The 20,381-nt window shown below is 37.6% G+C and overlaps 4 protein-coding genes across 6 annotated transcripts; all 4 read left to right on the top strand.

Annotated features, from left to right (window-relative positions):
- The first annotated feature begins 1,883 nt into the window (after nucleotides 1–1,883).
- On the top strand, nucleotides 1,884–9,349 carry LOC108952834 (small ribosomal subunit protein uS8). Of its 2 annotated transcripts, XM_065108279.1 has the most exons (5): nucleotides 1,884–2,022; nucleotides 4,863–4,951; nucleotides 8,465–8,608; nucleotides 8,688–8,848; nucleotides 8,946–9,349. In XM_065108279.1, exons 3-5 carry the CDS (start codon nucleotides 8,476–8,478, stop codon nucleotides 9,042–9,044), a joined length of 393 nt encoding a protein of 130 aa, XP_064964351.1. In that variant the 5' UTR covers nucleotides 1,884–2,022; nucleotides 4,863–4,951; nucleotides 8,465–8,475; the 3' UTR covers nucleotides 9,045–9,349. The 2 variants fall into 2 exon arrangements, with proteins under 2 accessions (XP_064964351.1, XP_064964350.1); XM_065108278.1 differs by lacking the exons at nucleotides 1,884–2,022; nucleotides 4,863–4,951 and adding an exon at nucleotides 6,312–6,450.
- Nucleotides 1,909–6,576, top strand: LOC103984247 (alpha-amylase type B isozyme). The gene is given in 5 exon segments (XM_065108277.1): nucleotides 1,909–2,022; nucleotides 4,863–4,951; nucleotides 5,026–5,158; nucleotides 5,254–6,059; nucleotides 6,132–6,576. Coding segments are annotated over 5 exon segments (1,368 nt in total). The 5' UTR covers nucleotides 1,909–1,934; the 3' UTR covers nucleotides 6,384–6,576.
- A 1,596-nt stretch (nucleotides 9,350–10,945) lies between the features above and the next one.
- Nucleotides 10,946–16,311, top strand: LOC135612238 (ubiquitin-conjugating enzyme E2 7-like). The gene is made up of 6 exons (XM_065108276.1): nucleotides 10,946–11,104; nucleotides 11,218–11,320; nucleotides 12,032–12,129; nucleotides 12,225–12,325; nucleotides 14,327–14,404; nucleotides 15,863–16,311. The coding sequence occupies exons 1-6, from the start codon at nucleotides 11,056–11,058 to the stop codon at nucleotides 15,938–15,940; spliced, it is 507 nt and encodes a 168-aa protein (XP_064964348.1). The 5' UTR covers nucleotides 10,946–11,055; the 3' UTR covers nucleotides 15,941–16,311.
- Nucleotides 16,312–16,737: 426 nt separating this feature from the next.
- LOC135612237 (scarecrow-like protein 14) lies at nucleotides 16,738–19,998 on the top strand. 2 transcript variants are annotated; one of them, XM_065108274.1, is made up of 2 exons: nucleotides 16,738–17,028; nucleotides 17,620–19,998. In XM_065108274.1, the coding sequence occupies exon 2, from the start codon at nucleotides 17,646–17,648 to the stop codon at nucleotides 19,698–19,700; it is 2,055 nt and encodes a 684-aa protein (XP_064964346.1). In that variant the 5' UTR covers nucleotides 16,738–17,028; nucleotides 17,620–17,645; the 3' UTR covers nucleotides 19,701–19,998. The 2 variants fall into 2 exon arrangements, with proteins under 2 accessions (XP_064964346.1, XP_064964347.1); XM_065108275.1 differs by lacking the exon at nucleotides 16,738–17,028 and adding an exon at nucleotides 17,108–17,463.
- The last annotated feature ends 383 nt before the right edge of the window (nucleotides 19,999–20,381 follow it).

The following is a 20,381-nucleotide window of genomic DNA, read 5'->3' as shown; positions in this document are numbered from 1 at the left end:
TTTTTTAATCCCCTATATTTTGCCCTCCTTTTTTTCTTCGAAAGTATATTAGAAGCGTATATGTTTGATGATCAACGATTTGTCTAAGGGAAGTTGTGATCTTGTTGAGATTTAACTTAGATTGTTAATTGTCCCTGCAAATCTGTTTATTGTTTCCTTTCTTGCAGGAGATTCCAGTTTTTCATAGGTTGGGAAGTTGATTAATCCGCTACTCTTTTGGTTACTTAACTAACTAGACGAGATAAGGTTTCTTCGAATCTTGGCTGTGTTAGGCTTTTCTACTTTTGCGGTTGTTTCTTCCAAGTTTTTCAGAGGTTACCACGCTATTTATGTGCATTTATATGATGCTACTCTGCATATTTAAGAACGCGGATAAGATCTTGGACATTGGGACGTCTGTGTGTTGTAAGAATATATTAAAAGCTAGTACTTCTAATGGTAGTTCTTCCAAGTTTTCCAGGATTGATGGTATCAAGGGACTGCGTTCATGTGTCATGATTTTGGAATAGGAAAAGCGAATATTTTTCTCTCAAAGCTTTCCATGTAAAGCTTTTGCATCTCTTGTTTGCTGCTAGAGCATTACTTGGCTGATTTATCTTCAGGGAAGGAGAGTATACATTTCTATGCCAGATATTGAGGGAATGAATCTAAGGAATGTTTCCCTATGGATAAGTTGAAGGAAGCAGAATAGCTCATCAATCCTTTTTAGCACTTATTTCCGGCGGTAACTAAACCCTTTACTTATATGGAGTATCTATATTTCAGATTGATTTGACTTCTTGGGTTCAAAACTTATCTCTAGCGTGTACTAAGAAGCACTAGCTGTATACTGATCTGCAGCTGTTATTTTGTTGATGTTATTTATGCATCACTTACAAGTAATAATCACAACTTTGACCTGACTATTTTGATATGTTGTAGTTAAGAGCATAAAAAATTAGCTTGTTAAGGCTGACCTTCCTGAATTGGTAGTCCAAATTATCAATGTTTTTTTTTTTTTTTGTCTCATCGGCGTCTTCCTGTGATCCATTTTGACTCCTTCAAGTAACATCTGTCAGTTTATTATTTTGCTTTTGTTTCTCATGACATTATAATGACTCTTAACAATTCCCCCCTATTGGTTTTTCCATACCTTCATTTTTTGCTACGAGTATCACCATAGCATATCCTCGTCAAAACATATGAAGAACATAATTCACCATCCATCAGTTCTTTTGAAAACCTCAATCAAAAGCATCATTGCCAATCCTTTAATTTGATTCCCACTTATGGCCGTGTTATTTCTTTGCATATCACAGCACTCGCTGGATTAACCTCAGTCTATTACATGAAGGACTAATTTAGCGACAGGATTGTCAGTTGCAAGACTCATTTGATGAATTTTTTTTATCTTTTAGACATATATAATGACATATCTAATACCATTCCCTACAACGTTTTTGTCTGCATCACTTGGCATTTATAAGTAATCTTTGGGAGTCTCTTTATCTTAGTTGGTTACAGTGTTTCTGTCATCTCTACATTATGGTATATATGGGAGGACGATCACTTCTATTTTACAAACCCTCAAATTTGAACTAAAATTTGCAATGTATTTGCGATGTTTGTTTTCGATCAGAATGTTTTGCTCAATCCAATTTTACTTATTATGCATTTGGAAACCTGTAAACTGTTTATGACTCCAATGAGATTTTTTGTGTATGGTGCTTTTTCAGAATATAGTAGAGAGCTATCCCTGGTACGATGTTAATGTTCCCCACGGAATTAGTAGAGAGCTAAACCCCACGGAATTAGTTACTTCTGTTGAATATAATTTTGATACTTGCTTTATATTAATTAAAATTTGTCACCTTAATCTGTTTTTTATAATAACAATTTACATGCAATTATGGACACATTTGTGTTCAGTCTGTTTTCTTGATAGGAGCTAGAAGATGGATTCCAACAGGCGGCAAAGTGGAATTCAGCAATTGTCGGCTGCAGAGCAGGAAGCACAACGCATTGTCAATGAGGCTAGAAACGGTTAGTTCTGTTAAAGCAGAGCTCAAATCTATAATATATAGCTTTTCTGTAAATGAGCTTCATATAGTTTTTCTATCTGATATCTGTTGGTTTTGGTGTACCTTGAATTTGCAGCTCGATGCATAAAACTAAAATCTCAAATATTCAACCAGGAAAATATTTTTTATGATGATACCCTGGGACTGAGGATTTAGGGAAATATAATGCATATGGAAGGATATGTATATTGTCATTTCTTTCTTAGTGACTAGCTGCTAGCAGTCATTGGATTGCTAGATTGTCATGCTATTTGAGGCAATTGCTAGTGTGTCTTAGAAAAAGTGAACAATATGAAAACCAAACCTTCAGCTATGTCTGAAGACCAGCCAAAGAATCTTTCGTGCATGTTTTCTTTTCATAAATTAAGTTTAGTGTTAATAAAATCTTATATTTCATCGTGACAAATGCACTGAGGGTTTCTTGGATAAAGATATGAAATATTAGATGATTAGTGAAAAGAGAAAGGAAAAAAAATGTAGATTCTATTTGATTCAAAGAATCACTCTTAGGGATGAAGTTAGACAGGCTTTCTTTTTTGTAATATTTCAATTTTCTTGTGGAGTTAAAATCAGTAATCAAGTCAAATAAGCATGTGCCACTTGTTGCATAGAACTCATCGAAAAAGTTGCAACAAAATAAAGATCATTGAGACTGAACATTGCATAAGTGATAGCCTCTGAAAATTTAGGTATGCAAATTTCCAGCCACTTTTGATAGACTGAACATTGCATTAATCAAGCTTTACTTATTGTTACCCTGATTCCATCATTTTAACGAAATTTATTGAAGCTTCTAGTTTCGTTTTGTTTTGTTTTTGTTTTCTAGTTTCTATTTATTGGACAAAAGTAGCATTGGAAAAAAAAAACCTCATTTCAGTTTAGGGCCGGCGAGTCGCCAGTCAGAGAATCGATCTGGGATATGCATGGGATATGCATGTGATGCACATGTGGAGTGGAATCATTTGTAAAGCAAGAAATGACTAGGAGCAATTCATATTTTATCAATGTTGTTATGTGATGCAAATAGTTGTGGATTTTTGACCCACAAATCATCTCTAGTGTCGACCAAAAGAAAAATAACTCATATCTTTACGTCACGTAGAGATGCGTGCATGCATGCATTGGAAATTTGGCTTTCAGATGCATGTATTCAATTCTAACACTCATTTGGCTTTCAGATGCATGCATTCAATTCTAACACTCAAAAGAAGAGACTATGATTGATCATACCAATTGTAAACAAAAAAAAAGGAAATACTCTGATTATTGCGAAGAATTTGTATTTATTCGAAATTATTTTAAGAGGAGATGTTAGTGTGCTGTTGGAATAAGCTAACACTAATCTTCATTAACGAATCAAAAGGGAAGCTTTCCGTAAGTACGTGCATGCATGCATAAGGTTGATTGACACCATGCAATATACTAATCGTTTGACTTGAGAGAAAAAAGGGGAGGGATTAAATAACATGGTTTATGTCTCCTCTCAGATGGCCTCATCGACGCCAATGATCAAAGTAATAATGCATCCCAATATCATGTTCGATTTCTCCATTATTGACTGCACCAACACTCAAACATATTATGAATCTTATCTATACCTCTCTCTTACAACTCATGCTGCTTCATCGTATATTACACAACTTAATTTGTCTCATGAAACCATGGAAAAGGCTTATTCTTTCGAAGGTTTCTTTCTGGTTGTTTAACCCATGCTTAAAGGGCTGGGCCGCATGATGACTCATTCACTTTAATTAAGAATCATACAAACACGATTCCATTCGGGATTCCACTCTCAAGTATGATTTAGGAATCGAATTTCCTTCCCGCAACAGAACTAAAGGATTTAAGCGCTGAAGCAACGAGGAATGAAACAACTCTCGTAAGCGGAAACTCATGAATTGAGATTGGACTCTCGAGCATCACATATAAGATTGGATCCCGAAACAAGACTTGAGACAGCGGATTCTCTCGTCGCAAACTAAGATTCCACTCAATCACTTTCATTTCTGTTTGCTGCTTACCACTGAACCTCTCATTCTGACAGGAGAAACGTGCATGTAACAACATCTGAGAGGAGCACAAAATAATCATATCAAAGTGGAGGGAACGGGCGCCACCCAGCCCGTTGACCCATGAAACCAAGCTGGTTTTGGAGGCAATCATTGAAGAACTGAGTCGAACGAGGAGGAGGAGGAACTCGATGTTCCCATCAAATGTATGGAAGTGGAACGTCGGTGGTGTGGTTGTTGACTAGAACGAGAAAGAGGAGGAGAAGCTTAAAATAGATATAGTTAAGAGCGTTTCTTTTAATTGTGCATTTAGCTAGATCCAAACAGAAGAGCGGATCAGCTCATGTCTGCTGGGCCTGTCGATCTCGATCCGTAACCATCGAATGAAATGATCTGACCCGTTTAATTTGACTGGCAGAATTATGGTTCGAGTATACAGACCCGCTAGCAAGTCGGGTCGGATCTAAACACAACTTTAAACGTTTTAGGGGGCCTGAGGTAGTGAATAGGGTTTCTGTGAAATATTTTGCTTGTTTGGGGATCTAAACACAACTTTTAATGATTAGTTAGTCTTCATACTTGTGTCATTATCCTAAATTAGGTTTTCTGTGAAATATTTAGCTTGTTTGGGGAAACAATCAAAGATCATCATACGAGAGATGCATTGCGTGTGCTTGAGTTGTTCGAGATGTCTAGGGTTTGATATGTTTTTGTGGTGTATGGTGACTTGTTATTTTGTTTCTTTTCATGTAGATATCTGTTTATAATTCGTTTGCATCCTCTTTTTTTTCAGGTCTGAAAGTGAAATCACTTGGTCCTTGGATGTTTCTGCTTCTGTTTCTTGTCGTTCCGAACTTGGCTCAGTCCCAGATACTCTTCCAGGTAGAGATAAACAGATCCATTTCTTTCCTCCGTCCTTCATCGCGTTTACAGTAAGAGAAACGAATACGTTGCAGGGCTTCAACTGGGAGTCGTGGAGGCAGCAAGGCGGCTGGTATAACTTCTTGAAAGACAAAGGCTCTGATATAGCCAACGCTGGAGTCACCCGCGTCTGGCTGCCTCCGCCCTCGCACTCTGTCGACGTTCAAGGTCGTTCCGTGATTCGTATTTGCCGTCGTGATCACTCTCACATGTTGACCGAGTCGGCCTTGGTCTAAACTATTCTGTGACACTTCTCCTCTCAGGTTACATGCCGGGGCGGCTCTATGACTTGGGTGCTTCCAAGTATGGGAATCAGGATGAGTTGAAGGCGCTGATCGGCGCTTTCCACGACAAGGGAGTCAAATGCGTGGCCGACATCGTCATCAACCATCGTTGTGCAGACAAGCAAGACGGGAGAGGCATATGGTGCATCTTTGAAGGCGGAACCGATGATGCCCGCCTCGACTGGGGTCCACACATGATCTGTAGGGACGACAGACAGTACCCCGACGGCACCGGCAACCTCGACACCGGCGAGGGCTTCGCGGCGGCTCCCGACATCGACCACCTCAACACGTAGGTCCAACGTGAGCTCACGGACTGGCTGAACTGGCTCAAGATTGACATCGGCTTCGACGGGTGGAGGCTCGACTTTGCCAAGGGTTACTCCTCGAGCATCGCCAAGATCTACGTCGAACAAACGCAGCCAAACTTCGTGGTGGCTGAGATCTGGAGTTCATTAGCTTACGGAAACGATGGGAAGCCAGCATACGATCAGAACGGTAACCGCCAAGGGCTAGTTAATTGGGTTCAGCAGGTCGGAGGCCCAGCGACGGCCTTCGATTTCACCACAAAGGGAATACTACAAGTTGCCGTGGAAGGTGAACTGTGGAGGATGCGTGATCCCCAGGGGAAGGCGCCCGGCATGATGGGGTGGTGGCCAGAGAAGGCTGTCACCTTCGTCGACAACCACGATACCGGTTCGACGCAAAGGTTGTGGCCTTTTCCTTCTGATAAGGTCATGCAAGGCTACGCTTATATACTCACGCATCCGGGAGTCCCTTCCATCGTAAGTATGCTTCTGCCTAACATTCGATTCAAATAGTTTCACAGCCTGACGATTATATGTTCGTGCGTGCAGTTCTACGACCACATGTTCGACTGGGGATTGAAGGAGAAGATAACTCGGTTGGCTGAAACCAGAACACGAAATGGAATTCATTCGGGTAGCGCTCTCAACATTCTGGCCTCTGATGCTGACCTCTACATGGCAATGATCGATGGGAAGATATTGACAAAGCTAGGCTCGAGATACGACGTGGGGAATCTCGTTCCTTCCAACTTCCATGTCGTTGCCTCTGGTAATGACTACTGCGTGTGGGAAAAGAGATGAAGACGATGATGATGAATTATGGAAGAGGCTTTTCGCTTCTCTTTCGTTAACGTTTCTCATCTGTGTTGTAAGAAAAAAATATCGTTTCTCATCTTTGTAAATCTATTTTAGTGTAAAATCTTGGGTGCTGTTGTTAGCTTTAAATAAAAGATGGTTTCATTGTGATATTAAATGGAATCATGTTTACCTGCAATTCATCTATTTCTCATCTTTGTAAACTCACCACAATAAATCTCTAAGAACCCTATCGCTTCTCTTTCGTTACCTGTAATTCAGAACCCTTTTTTTTCTACAAGAACAATATGCTTACAGAGAAATTAAAATCTTGAGCTATATTATAAAATTTTGATAAAGAATTATCGAAAATATGATAAGACTTAAAACAAATATCATAAAAAATCAATTTGATTTTATACTCGAAATATCAAACATAAAAATTATGTATTTATTAAAACAATTAATGAAAAAGTATAGAGAGAAGAAAAAATATTTGCATATTGGCTTTATCATGGTTCTCCTTACTAGTCTGTATTGATGTATCGATTAGTTATCAGTACAATACATATTGAGCTATACCAACTTGTACCGAGTGTACCAACACATGGTACATAGGGAAATGCCGATATACTGCCCCTATCGATCCCCTGTCAGATTGGTATATACTACTCGTATCGAATGATATGCTACGGTACGATGAACATTAGGCTTTATTGACTTATAGAAAGCCTGTGATAGGGTTCTTAGAGATTTATTGTGGTGAGTTTTAGAAAAGAAAGGTATATTCACTAATTATATTGATATTATTAAAGATATGTATAATAATATAACTAATGGTATTAGAACTATAGAAAGTGTGTCTAGTGAATTTATTATTAATATAGGATTACATTAAGGATTCTCATTAAGTTCCTATCTTTTCACATTGATAATGGATAAACTTACTAGTCATTTACATAATAAACCTCTCCAGTAAATGTTATTTACTGATGATATTATCCGAGTTGATGAGAGCCTAAGTGAAATTGATTATAAACTTGAACTACGAAGATATGGAGAGATCGATGAAGATATTATTCATCGAATAACAATATGATGGTTAAAACGACATTATTCATTGAATAGCTTGATGCGCTCAATTTGCTACTTAATTGTGCTACATAGTGTCACTATTAAAATGCATGTGCAAGGAACGAAAGAACTCCATTTTAAATATCTTGTAACAAAATGACAAATGCATTAAAATCTTTTAGCAGCTTTCATTCATGTGATTCACATTATTTAGTTGTCATGGGTCTTAATTAGTTTAAGGTATTATTTAAAAAATTGTATAATGCAGCATATCAATATATCTATATATATTTATAAATTTCTTTCATTTTCGAGTTGAATCTATGGCTTTCATGTGTAAAAGTTGTTTTATCATTCATGAGCTTGGATTTCATTTTCTATCTGCTGGCGAGCCTTTTAGGGCTTTGGCCAAGTGCTCTCTTGCTTAATTATTCCATGGATAGGGGTTCACTATCACTTTTAGGGTGTTTTTGTTAGTCTGATGGCCATTAAATTTTGTCAAATCTTCTTTCCAATAGGTTCTGTGTTTTTTATTTTTTTTCCCCCTTTCTTTGTCAAGTTATGGGTAGGTTCATAGTTGATATTAGCTCGTTCATAACAATAGCATCTTAGAAGGTGAAGATGCCAAGAATGATGCTTGGCTATTGTATTCAGTTGTCAGCGGTACTGTCTGTAACTGGATAAAATGTTGAATAAAAGTACTTACTTTTTAGACTTGACATGCTATACAGACTTAAATTGCATGTTATTAATGGGTGATTTATGATTTATGATTTTGAATTATTATTTTTTTATCTACAATGTCACATACTGTGCTGCCCCTTTCCAATCACAAGCTATAGTGTGATGCTAATGTTTGAATTGTGTATTTATTAATTTAGTTTTAACCGAATGACAATTTTGTACCACTGCATCCCAATTTGTTGTGTTTAGTTGTTGAAGATCATATAACTTGGTTACAGGTTTCAAGTTCTTGTTTCACCTATGTATTCTCTAATGTTGCTTCTTTACAGGCTTGTTGAGGATGGTGAGGGTCAGTGTGTTGAATGATGCTCTCAAGAGCATGTACAATGCTGAGAAGCGTGGAAAGAGGCAGGTCATGATTAGACCGTCTTCGAAAGTGATAATTAAGTTTCTTCTTGTCATGCAGAAGCATGGTACCTAGTCTGGTATTCTATACTGTCTATATGATTTCAAGGTTTAAACTGTTCTGATTTGTCTGTCTGTATTGGCTAGGTTATATTGGTGAATTTGAATACGTAGATGATCACAGAGCTGGGAAGATAGTGGTCGAGTTGAATGGAAGATTGAACAAATGCGGCGTCATCAGCCCTCGCTTCGATGTGGGTGTCAAAGAAATTGAACCCTGGACTGCTAGGCTTCTCCCATCACGTCAGGCAAGTTGTTTGAAGTATTTTGACTTCCAACCTGCTGAGGTTTTATTTTCTAGATCAGAGGTAGAATAACATTGTTTCTTTATAATTTTGTCTGCAGTTTGGTTACATTGTGCTGACTACATCTGCTGGCATCATGGACCATGAGGAAGCTAGGAGAAAGAATGTTGGTGGTAAAGTGCTTGGCTTTTTTTACTGAGTGTGGAACTCTTGACGATGGACACTGAAAGAAGGCAATGCCATTTTTTCACAAGGAACTTTTCAAGGAACATTAATATATATATATATATATATATATTGTTTTTTGTCTTGGTTGAATTTTGATATGAACTTGTTTGCTTTCTGCTTCTACTAGCTCGAAATCCGTCTGCAAAATCTGTATTTGATATCGTGTTGAATTGGCTGCTTGCTTGGGAGATGTTGTTAAGATTATCTTCTGAATCTAACTGATTTAGTCTTCACAAACTGGATTTCCTTAAGAATATAGATGGGGTGTGTATTTCATATTCTGTTTACATCACAGATACTGCACTATTAGCCCCATTTAAATTTGGGTGTGTGCCAAAAAGCTACAGGAGAGAATGGAGTCTGTACACATGTTACGGTCACACTGATTCTTTTGCTGCTCTCTGGCATGGATCAACAGTATGACATCTATATGTAGTTTTACTTGTCTCAAGTGTACTAGCATATCTTAGATATTACATACTGTTAAGCTTGAAATGTGAACTTTGAGGAGAATTTTGCTTCCTCAGGCCTTTGGCTTGCAGTTGCTAATATCAGTTTTAAAGGCTTATTTTTGAAAGAAATTAAGTTGCAAAACTATTAGAGATTAGAAACATGAATCTGGGAATTTTCTAGTAGTTAATGTTCCTGCTATCTTTTCTGATAATTTGTATGATGCCATATCAACATACAGCTAATACTGCTACATTTATAATAACAGTTATGAAATGTTGTTAAGATTATATTTGTGAATGACATCCCCTTGAAGGTGTTCAAGGCTCCTCTCTTTTTTAACAATTTGTGGGATCACATTATGCTGTTTCATTTAGTTCAAATAATAATACTCTTTTATCACCTATATATTTATTTTTTCCCATGCTTTTAGCTTACAAGTGTTAAAAGATAATTAAACTAAATAACCTTACTGACTCCCATTTGTCACCATCATAACCAAATTACTACCATTTATTTTCATCAATACTTGTCTTTATTATCACCTTAATGGTGCCAAATCTCCTTGACACAGTAGCCACTTGTCCTTGCATTCCTAACTATCACTATATCACAACCATCATTGTCAAGGCATGTCATCTGGGCTACACTTTGAAATTTATACAGATCAATAAAGGTCCTTAATTAAGAGTTAAATTGATAGGGTGTTTAATTAAGAGATGCAATTTTATTTTTTTAATCAAAAGTATAATATACTATTATTTGTTTTGTATAATTAAACATGTTTGTACTAATTTATTTGAATATTAAGTGTTTTGTATAATTTAAATTTTTTAGAAGTTTACATATTGTACTGTTTTTGCTAAATTATAATATTTCTAATCTTGTATCCCTAAAATATTCATGCACACCCAAACCCAATTGACTGTCTATGTATTTGAATTTGAAGCCAAATACTTGCTTTTATATCTCAACTCATTCTAAATTCTATTTAAGCGGATCAAATATATTTAAATACCCAAACAAACTCATTCTACTGTTATTTCTATATAATAATAATTATATGGGAATAGGATATAAGACTCTAAAATTCCATCCTTTGAAACTTAATCCAATTCCTCAAATAATAATTTTCTATTCCATTGAATCCTCAATCTTGCCTATAATTACTCAAGTAATTGTTGTGATATCATGTAATTGTTTTTCTAAATTTTACTCCTTCATATAAGTATTATATAATTAGGAAAATATTAATAAAAATTATAGAAAAAAAAAACTCTTTTTATTTTCCCAATCCCTTGATATCCTTCCTAATCCTTATATAATCTATATTTTACATCTTAGTACGTAGATATGAATAATATATATAAATATAAACATAATCATAATATAAATATAAAATACAAAAAATAAATATAAATATAAATATATGCTCGGGTCGGTTTACGAACACCGGTCGCCTCTCCTCCTCTCCTCTCTCTCAAGTCTCAACCTCAGTCAAAGGGCCGAACCAGAGTCCATCTCTCTCGTTCATGGCGGCGACGACCCAGGCAAGCCTTCTGCTTCAAAAGCAGCTCCGTGGTACGGATCGAATCTTCCTATGCCTGCTTCTTTTCTTGCGTGGGGTTTCGGTTCTAGGATTTCTTGTGCGATCAATCGAGGCTTATGGCTTGTTTGTCTTGTTCTTGGATCAGATCTCATGAAGAACCCGGTGGACGGGTTCTCTGCTGGCCTGGTTGATGACAGCAACGTCTTCGAGTGGAACGTCACGATTATTGGGCCGCCGGATACGCTTTAGTTAGTGATCTTCTCATGAATTGTATAATTTATGTGGTTTCTTTAATTGATTGGTCGAATTTCTTTGTTTCTTCCCTCCGATTTTGTTGCTTTGGTGGATCCTCGTTGTAGTACGATGGGGTTTTTGCGATTTAGGACGTTAATGGTTTGGAATAGGGAGTTCGTTTTTCTAAAGTTTGGATCTTTAAATTGATCCTGGGAGAAAGGGATATTTATTCTCCTTCGTGAGATTGGTAATGTGAACCTGACTCAGGTTATCGAAATTTCTGTCTCCTGGGACTTGACCTTCTATTGGAATCCGAAGAGGAGTGTAATATGCGGTTCGTGTTTCTTGTTCTGTTTGTTGAGTATTCTTACGGCTTTGTTCCTTTTCCAAGTTCTTTAATTATTTTTGTGAATTTGGTATGATCACGAGCGATGGCTGTTCTGTCACTAATATGTTCTCCACGGTTTGTGATAGATAATCGATTAGAGAACCTTAGATATCAAGACAATGAAACCATAATTTTTTATAGTGCTAAGTGCTATCACTGTTTTGATCTTCTAAATGGGGAAGTCATCTAAAAATATTGTTTTAAACTCCTACCTGATGAGCTTGTTCATTAGATTATTAAGGAAACCATGATGTATGTGCACCAAACTAATGTTCTTGTAAAGTTCAGATATGAAAAGTTCCATTTATAAACCTTGTCTGTATAAATTCTGTTGCAGTGATGGTGGCTATTTCAATGCCATTATGAGTTTTCCTTCCAACTACCCAAACAGCCCTCCTTCAGTTAGATTTACATCAGAGATGTGGCATCCAAATGGTAAGATACTAAATTTATGTCTACAAGAATTCTTTTCCTTTTATGTATTACTGCAATATTTCTATTGAAGAATGTATCTTTGATGTGAACACCAGTCTACTCTGACGGGCGTGTTTGCATATCTATCCTTCATCCCCCTGGTGATGATCCAAATGGTTACGAGCTTGCAAGTGAACGTTGGACACCTGTGCACACGGTACTACATTTTCTCATTAAATGCTGTGTTTTAAAATACTTTTGCTAGGTAATTAGATTTATTTTATTTTTTGAATCACAATGGGAAGAGAGTATCATTAATTACACTTTATATTGTTGTGTTTAATAAACTAGACATATATAAATGATGTGACTTGAAAATCTTATCATCAATGCTTATGCCTTCAAACATATGTGCAAGAGGGAAAGGAAAAGTAGAGACCATAGTTTGCTGCTTAAAAAGCCTTATCATATTATCTAGTCACCATAGTTTTTAAGATCCATTCATGCACCTACTTATGCTTCTGCATTTGTGGATGCTCTCCGTAGGCCACACTGCATGACCTATATGCAGCGCCAATATGTGGTGTGTTTGTATATGCCTGCTATAAGGTCCATATATATGTAATTTAAGTGCAAATGGCACATAGGTGGTTGCCATGGTGGACCAAGCATATAAGTTGAACCAACCTAACCTGAAGGACTCAATCCATTGGCTATCATCTATAACCATGTTTAAGCTATACCGATAAGGTGGCTCATACTTTCATAGTACATCTATATAAATATGGGCACATGGCTATGTTGGCTTTTAGATATCGGCAGTTATTTTCCATGCCCATGATTCACAATTTTTAATACCATAGTCAGGTCTTAGAAGCTATTCTTTGGTGTCTTCATTATGGTGAGATATGCATTGTTTGTTAGCATGATTTTGAGTAATTTGACGTGGTATGAGTGTTATGAATGAATGAGATTGAGATAACAAGTTAATTTTTAGATTTGGAGGAGCCTTTAATTGAATGGATGGTGGCCTTAGAATTAATCGTGTATATTTGATAGTAAAGATTACTTATGCATGCACATGTCTTCCTACATAAGGTATATGCTCTATGTTGTGATCAGTGTTTTAAATATTGCTATGGCACTTATACCAGAACCTTGTCAGACCAGTACATTTCAATTGCTATGATACCGAACACCAACTTATAAAAAATAAAAATTATTTAGTTGATTATACACCATCGAACCTATACTGTATGGTGGGTGTGGTAGTATTTTGTGAATCTAAAACCATGGTGATGATCCAACTGTCTATATACTGCTTTATTGTCATTTTTGTTGTAATCCAAGAGTCAAGGCAAGAAAAAGAGGTCAGGGGATGAACAAAGAAATAGTAGAGAAGAAGGGATAAGTAGGCCCTAGGCCATAAAGATATTCAATTTGTTAAGAATTTTTTAAACAGTAATTGCTTTTCTGCGTAGATATCAATCTATTTCTCAAATAGACTAAGACCTTTAACTTACTAAAGAACACTTTGAGGAAAGAAATAATAAATAAATACAGAAGTATTGTAATTCTTCAGCAGTCTGCCGTTTATTTTCAGCTGATAGCCCCTTCTTTTCATCAGATCTAACTTCTGGAGTACAATTATTTGTTTAAAAAACATTCATTGAGAATAGGTACATCTTTTAAATAAACTGACGGAATCAGGGTCAGTTCTATCATTTTTATGAATCCTACTGTGTGTCCTAGTGGTTTCAATAGTTTCATCTAAACCTTTGAGTTTCTGTTGACTTGGACAAGTTCCAAATTGCTGGGATCAACTGGAAAACAAAACCACGCTCCTATTCTTGTTTTTGGTTTTTGAGCTAATTCATCTGAGCCACTTTTATTAAATAACTTGTAGAGTTAGCTGCCTCATGTTAATTTGATCTCATTAGTTCTTTCAAGAACCCTTTAAGAACTTCAGTGGACATGCCACTATGAACCTGACACAAGCTACTGGAGACAAGATAATTCTGGGAGGTTATTTGCTGTTGCTGAAGCAATTAATCTTTCTTATAGATTGGGGATGGGTGGATTTCATTTTTTTCCTGCTTTCAAGATTTTGTCTAGTGATTCATTTACCTGCAATAATTTTTTGGAAGAATATATATATTTTTTGTTTGCTGCCCTGTTTGTGATTGAAATTAGGAAATCTTGTTGTTCAAACATGCAGGTAGAGAGCATAGTTCTGAGTATTATTTCTATGTTGTCAAGTCCCAACGATGAATCTCCTGCAAATGTTGAAGCTGCTGTAAGTGATATTTAAAATATTTTTTAGTGCTATGTCCATGACTTGCTATGCTGCTATGCTTTATGCCCTTTGTTGTGAGCTGTATCTGTATTTAAAAGTTGCTGTAAATTTCAAAGAATTTCATCTCAAACAGAACTAGCCTATACTTTGTAATTTTAGTTTCTGAGTATGGCCTTATGCCACTTGTTAGACAGCTTGATTGTATTACCTGACATGCCTTGTGAATGCACTAGCTGTTTCCACTAAAGTTTAATTCGGAGCCCTGCAACATGATTCAGAGTTAGTTTGTAATGGGTATTTTCACAAGTTTTGGACTTTCCTTGTTGAAAGTAAGAGATAAGGTGGGCATCTTGGAGTTTCTTATAACTGTCTTTTGATGTAGAGAACCTTATGTTGTAAATAGCTTGCTTAAGACATGATATGCCATGCAACTAAAGTGCTCTACCTAGTTGCAATTGGAATAACAAGCTAAGTTGCAATAAAGATGAGATGTAGAGAGAATAAATAAAAGCAATAAACTTAATAACACAGGCTATTTATTGAAAGCAATAAACTATGCATTAGCATCTCATTGACATAAACACAGCCAACATATGCAAGAAAACTTTAAATACTAATCCAGTATGTTTTAGCTTTTGGGTTGTTCTGAAGGTTCCTTTGAGGTGAATTTATGGTGTCTGTTTTGAATTTCAGGTTTTTCTGTGGAAATTTGTAGTAACTGGATGAAAGTGGGCCTAAACCCAAGATATGAAGTGCAATTTTGTCAATATCAAGTGAAGATTAGAGATTACAGTTAAAGAGTTCATAGAAGTGAAAGTTCTTAGGTATGTTGGTATCATTTAACAGGATTGAAATATTGACGTAAATGTTGTCCATTGAAGTAAATAGGGGCATTAGAAGTTGTGTGGATGATTGATCGTCATTTGCCACTTTATGACCTTAAGGCTAGCTATGCCTTATGGTCTTGTTGGTGGGTAAATATGAGATAATAAGTATAAAAGGCTAATCTCATGAGGAAAAATCTATTGAGATTGATGTGCGAAGTTATTAGAAAAATCTAGGTTTTGGAATGTTTATGTTTATAAGCAATTTAGTATAGCTCCAATTGAAAAAAAATTAGAAAATAATTTAAAATCATACTGATACACAAAGGAGTTCTAGGTGTAGATGCATTATGTGGATGAGGAGAATTAATTGTGATTTAGTAGTGGAAGAGAGAAAGAGAGAGAGAGTTTCAGTTGATTGAGAAGTTGATTGTTTCTACTTACCGGGGAAGAGTTTCAGTTGTTTGTATTCATCATACATGTGTGATGGTGTTACATTGAGATTTAAATGATGATGCCTTCCTAGATGAACTTGGTATTTCTTTTCTAGGTTTTGATCTGGCAGAAATACTTGAAACCTCGTAACTTATGCTGTTGCACCTCGATCTGACACAATGCATCGATTACATTGCAGAAGGAATGGAGGGAGAGTAGGGATGAGTTCAAGAAGAAGGTCAGCCGCATCGTCAGGCGATCCCAGGAAATGCTGTGAGCCCGAAAAGAGCGAAGCGCAGCGAGACATAAGGCGGAGACTGGATGCAGCATGCTTGGTTTGTGCAGGTCGTGGTGTGGGGGAGAGATGAGTTTCAGGTTTGCTGCTTTACCGAGGTGTTATCACTTGCAGCCTCGGTGGAATTCCCAGTCTGCTGTGGTCTCAAAAAGCTGTTAATAATGTCATTTGGTGGGTTCTTAATTAATGTCATTTCGTCTCTTCTGTGGAATTTACGAGACATCTCATCCTTGAGATATCAGTGGATTAGCAGTAATATTTCCTGATAGCCTCATCAAGTTCTTCCTGGGATTCTTTACCCAGGACTGTTACTTTTGGTAGGTGGAAATGCAGTTGAATGATTGAAGGTTTTAGGTTTTCTGCGTGGCTCGCTGCCTTCAGTGGTTCATGCATCTACTTTTTTGCTTTAAGATTATTAAACCTCATTGATTTATTCGACTAGTGATCCTACTTTCAATCACCATATTTTAGTCAAAAGCTACTTGCACGTGATTATAGACAATTGCCCTCTAATTCAGCTGACAAATATGCTGTTAAAATAGTTAATTATTTTGATTGAATGTAAACTTTTAACTAAACTCCAATATCAAATTGTTGGAAAATTTTAAATACTTTTCGTATATTTATAAATCCTAGTAAATGACTGTAGATATGAAAGGGGAATCGAGCAAAGGGACGAGGACGTACCCATCAAGCCGCGTGGCCCATCCGCAGCCGTCGGATCAATCAACTCAAGGCATGAGTTTAATGGCTTGGGAAACAAGCGAGAGAATAGTCGCCGGTCAAGCTCGACCCGCGCGCAGCCTTGTTCAACTACGGTGGGGCATCCGGCGATGGCAGGTGGACCGCCGAGGTCGTGGGGCGACGCCTCCTTCTTCCTTGAAGCTTCCGGATGAAAGAGATAGGATACACTACACTTCTCTGTCTCTCTCCCTCGTGTCGCTATTCCTTTTTTTGCGTCGTCATCGTCAACACTAGAATACACTATATAAATAGACTTAGCGATCTGCTGAGACCAGGCTGCTCCTCTCCGCCCATCCTCAAACTGGAGCTGCTCCTTTGGCGATAAGGTAAAGTCTCTGTCGCTTTCTCGCTTAATTCCTTTTTAACTTCTCCACGGATCTCAAGCTCGTAACTTAATCGTTCTGTTGACTTCATGTCTCGTTAATCAAGATCTGATTTTTTTCCTAAAATTCCTCTCATCATCCCTCAGTTCTCGTTTGTGCTTTGATTTTTTGGGTCAATTCTCACAGTTCGAGATTTCTTGCTGATCAGTTTCTTGTTGGGTTTTCTTTTCTTAGTATTTAGGATCCAATATTTTAGATTCTTCATGTATTAGAAGATTAGAAGAGTTTATCCTTGATCTATTGTCTTTTTGAGGTGTTAGAATCTTATCATATATGAAAACCCTTTAGGTAACAGTAGGTATATGCTATGATTGTAGCGAGATCTGAGGTTATTTGTTCCATTTGATGGTGGTTTTCTCCTTCTCCGTGTTAACATAGGTATATATCTGCGTTGTTCTTTTCTTGTTCTTGGATATTTGCTCTTCTTTGTGAACGAGGAACACTTTAGGCTGCAATCATGCTTAAGTTTATTTTAGAAATATGTTTGTATGTATTTATTTTTATACAGAGTGTAAAATCGTTGCTTGATTGTAGGAAATTGGTGTGCTCAGCTATAAAAAATGACCGATAGCAGTGAGATGGATTCCCTGGTAGCTCCTGAATTCTCTCCAGATATGGTACTCGGCTTTATTAGTCAAATTCTTATGGAAGAGGACATGGATGATAAATTCGATGTGTTTCATGAAGATTTGGCTCTTTTAGCTGCAGAGAAGCCCTTCTATGAGATCCTTGGTGAGACGTTCCCCCCTTTGCCAGATCAGAACTCTGGCCCTAGTGCAGAGAGCCCTGATGGTAGTAGCATTAGTAACTTCCATGTAAATTCCAATGGGAGCAGTAGTGATGGCATCCTCGCAAATGATAGCTGGCCTTATGATCCTCTCGAATATCGTCAGCTGCAGACTAATCCAGCTTCTGTTGATTATTATTCGCAGTCTTCATGTTCCCCTGCAAATTACAATGCAGGAAATGTCAACAGAGTGTTAGTAGAGTCTCTTTCTAATCCTCTTTCGGATAATGATCTTGTCATTCAGAGCACACCTGCCTGGCAATTTCAGAAGGGACTTGAGGAGGCACGAAGATTTCTTCCCAGCAGTGAAAACTTGATGATTAATTTAGAGGCCAATGGTTCCCTCTTTTCTCAAGAGCCAAAAGAAGATTGGAAATTGGCTGAGATCAATGCAGATGAGAAACACGAGAGCCCTATTCGTGAGCCAAGGGGTAGGAAGACTCATCATGATGATGACTTGGATTTGCAGGAAGGGAGAAGCAATAAACAATCAGCCCTTTCCACTGAGGAACCTCTTCGTCCTGACATTTTAGATGATGTCCTACTTTGTGGTTGGGAGAAATGCACAGCAGGGAATGATGAACAGCAATCTGAATCAGTGAATCAAGACGGCAGAAGTTCTCATAGCAGTCATGCGAAAGGATCAGGTGGTGGAAAAAGTCGAGGGAAGAAACAATCTATGAAGGACGTGGTTGATCTTAGGACACTTCTTGTCCATTGTGCTGAATCTGTGGCGATAGGTGATCGTCGAAGCGCAGGAGAGCTGTTGAAACAGATCAGACAGCACTCATCCCCTTTTGGAGATGCAAATGAGAGGTTGGCCCATTGCTTTGCTGATGGCCTTGAGGCACGCCTAGCTGGCACAGGGAGTCAAATTTACCATTCCATCGTTGCTAAGCGAATTTCTACTTCTGATATATTGAAAGGTTACAAGTGTTATATGCCTGCATGCCCTTTCAAGAAGATTGCTTATCTTTACTCCAACAGGACCATTTTGAATGTGGCTAATAAAGCGCCAAGGTTGCATATAATAGATTTTGGCATATTTTATGGCTTCCAATGGCCATGTTTCATGCAGCGTCTTGCTAGTCAGCCAGGTGGTCCCCCAAGGCTCCGGATAACTGGCATCGACAAACCGAGCCCAGGTTTTCGTCCAACTGAGCGGATTGATGAAACTGGGCAGCGCTTAGCTGATTATGCTCGTAGATTTGGCATTCCTTTCGAGTTTCATGCAATTGCAACTAAGTGGGATACCATCCGGACTGAGGATCTAAACATTGACAAAGATGAGGTGCTTGTCGTAAACAGTTTGTTCCAGTTCAAGAGTCTCATAGATGAGACTGTGGTTGAGTACAGCCCAAGAAATATGGTACTGAACACTATAAGAAATCTGAACCCGGCTGTTTTCATATTTGGGGATGTGAATGGATCATATAGTTCTCCTTTTTTCGTCACACGTTTTCGTGAAGCTTTATTCCACTTCTCTGCCTTGTTTGACATGATCGAAACAAATGTGCCGCGGGAGGATGAATCAAGGCCATTGATAGAAAGGCACATCAGTGGACGGGATGCTCTCAATGTCATTGCTTGTGAGGGATCAGAAAGGGTGGAAAGGCCTGAGACTTACAAGCAGTGGCAGGTGAGGAACATCAGAGCAGGGTTCAAGCAACTTCCGCTGAATTCTGATATCATAAAGATGGCCAAGGAAAAGTTGAAGGCCTACCATAAGGATTTTGTATTAGATGTAGATGGCCAATGGCTACTGCAAGGATGGAAAGGGCGTATTCTTCAAGCCTTCTCTGCATGGAGATCTGATGATTCTTCTTAGTTCTATCTCTGGAGCTTCTGTTTTTATGTCTAGTCATGGATGAAGGCCTTATCTTCCATTGCTTGGGATCAATTATTACTCTGCAACATTGTTCGATGTGGCCTAAAGTTGAGGAAGGAATCACCTCAGTAGATTTAGGAGAACAAATAGGGGAGAAGGTTTTTATTGCCTTGCTGGGTTCTTAGTATGGTCCATGATGCTACTAGTTAATGTTATGTAGTTTGGATATGTGTACCTTCGTCAACCTGTTAGACTTCGTATGAAATCATAATGCAGATTGTCCTCTTGTTGTTGTGCATGTCTGGTGTCAGTCTTCTGGAAAGACTGATCTAGTGATTTGGCTCTTCGTTTGCCTTGACCAGTTAGATGCTCAAATGGATTGTTTCAGGTCCTCTTCTAATATTTCTTGTCTCAACCTTTTCCAAGTCCAGTCATTGACCTAATCAGGCTACTATATGTAACAATTCCTATTTGAGTCAAGATTTCATTTCATGTACTAAAGTCTCTGTTGAGACATCCTAATGGCTACAAGTTCTTATTTGAGCTACTACATGCAACAATTTCTACTTGAGTTAAAGATTCCATGTACTAGAGTCTCTGGTCAATGTATAGTCCTACCTTTGGATCCTAACCAGTGAGAGTTCCTTTTGATGAAAATTTGAGTTGGGAGCATTACTTGTG

This window comes from Musa acuminata, chromosome BXJ2-5 (genome assembly GCF_036884655.1).
Source record: "Musa acuminata AAA Group cultivar baxijiao chromosome BXJ2-5, Cavendish_Baxijiao_AAA, whole genome shotgun sequence".
NCBI classification, from domain to species: Eukaryota; Viridiplantae; Streptophyta; class Magnoliopsida; order Zingiberales; family Musaceae; genus Musa; species Musa acuminata.
This window is presented reverse-complemented; position numbering and strand designations above follow the sequence as displayed.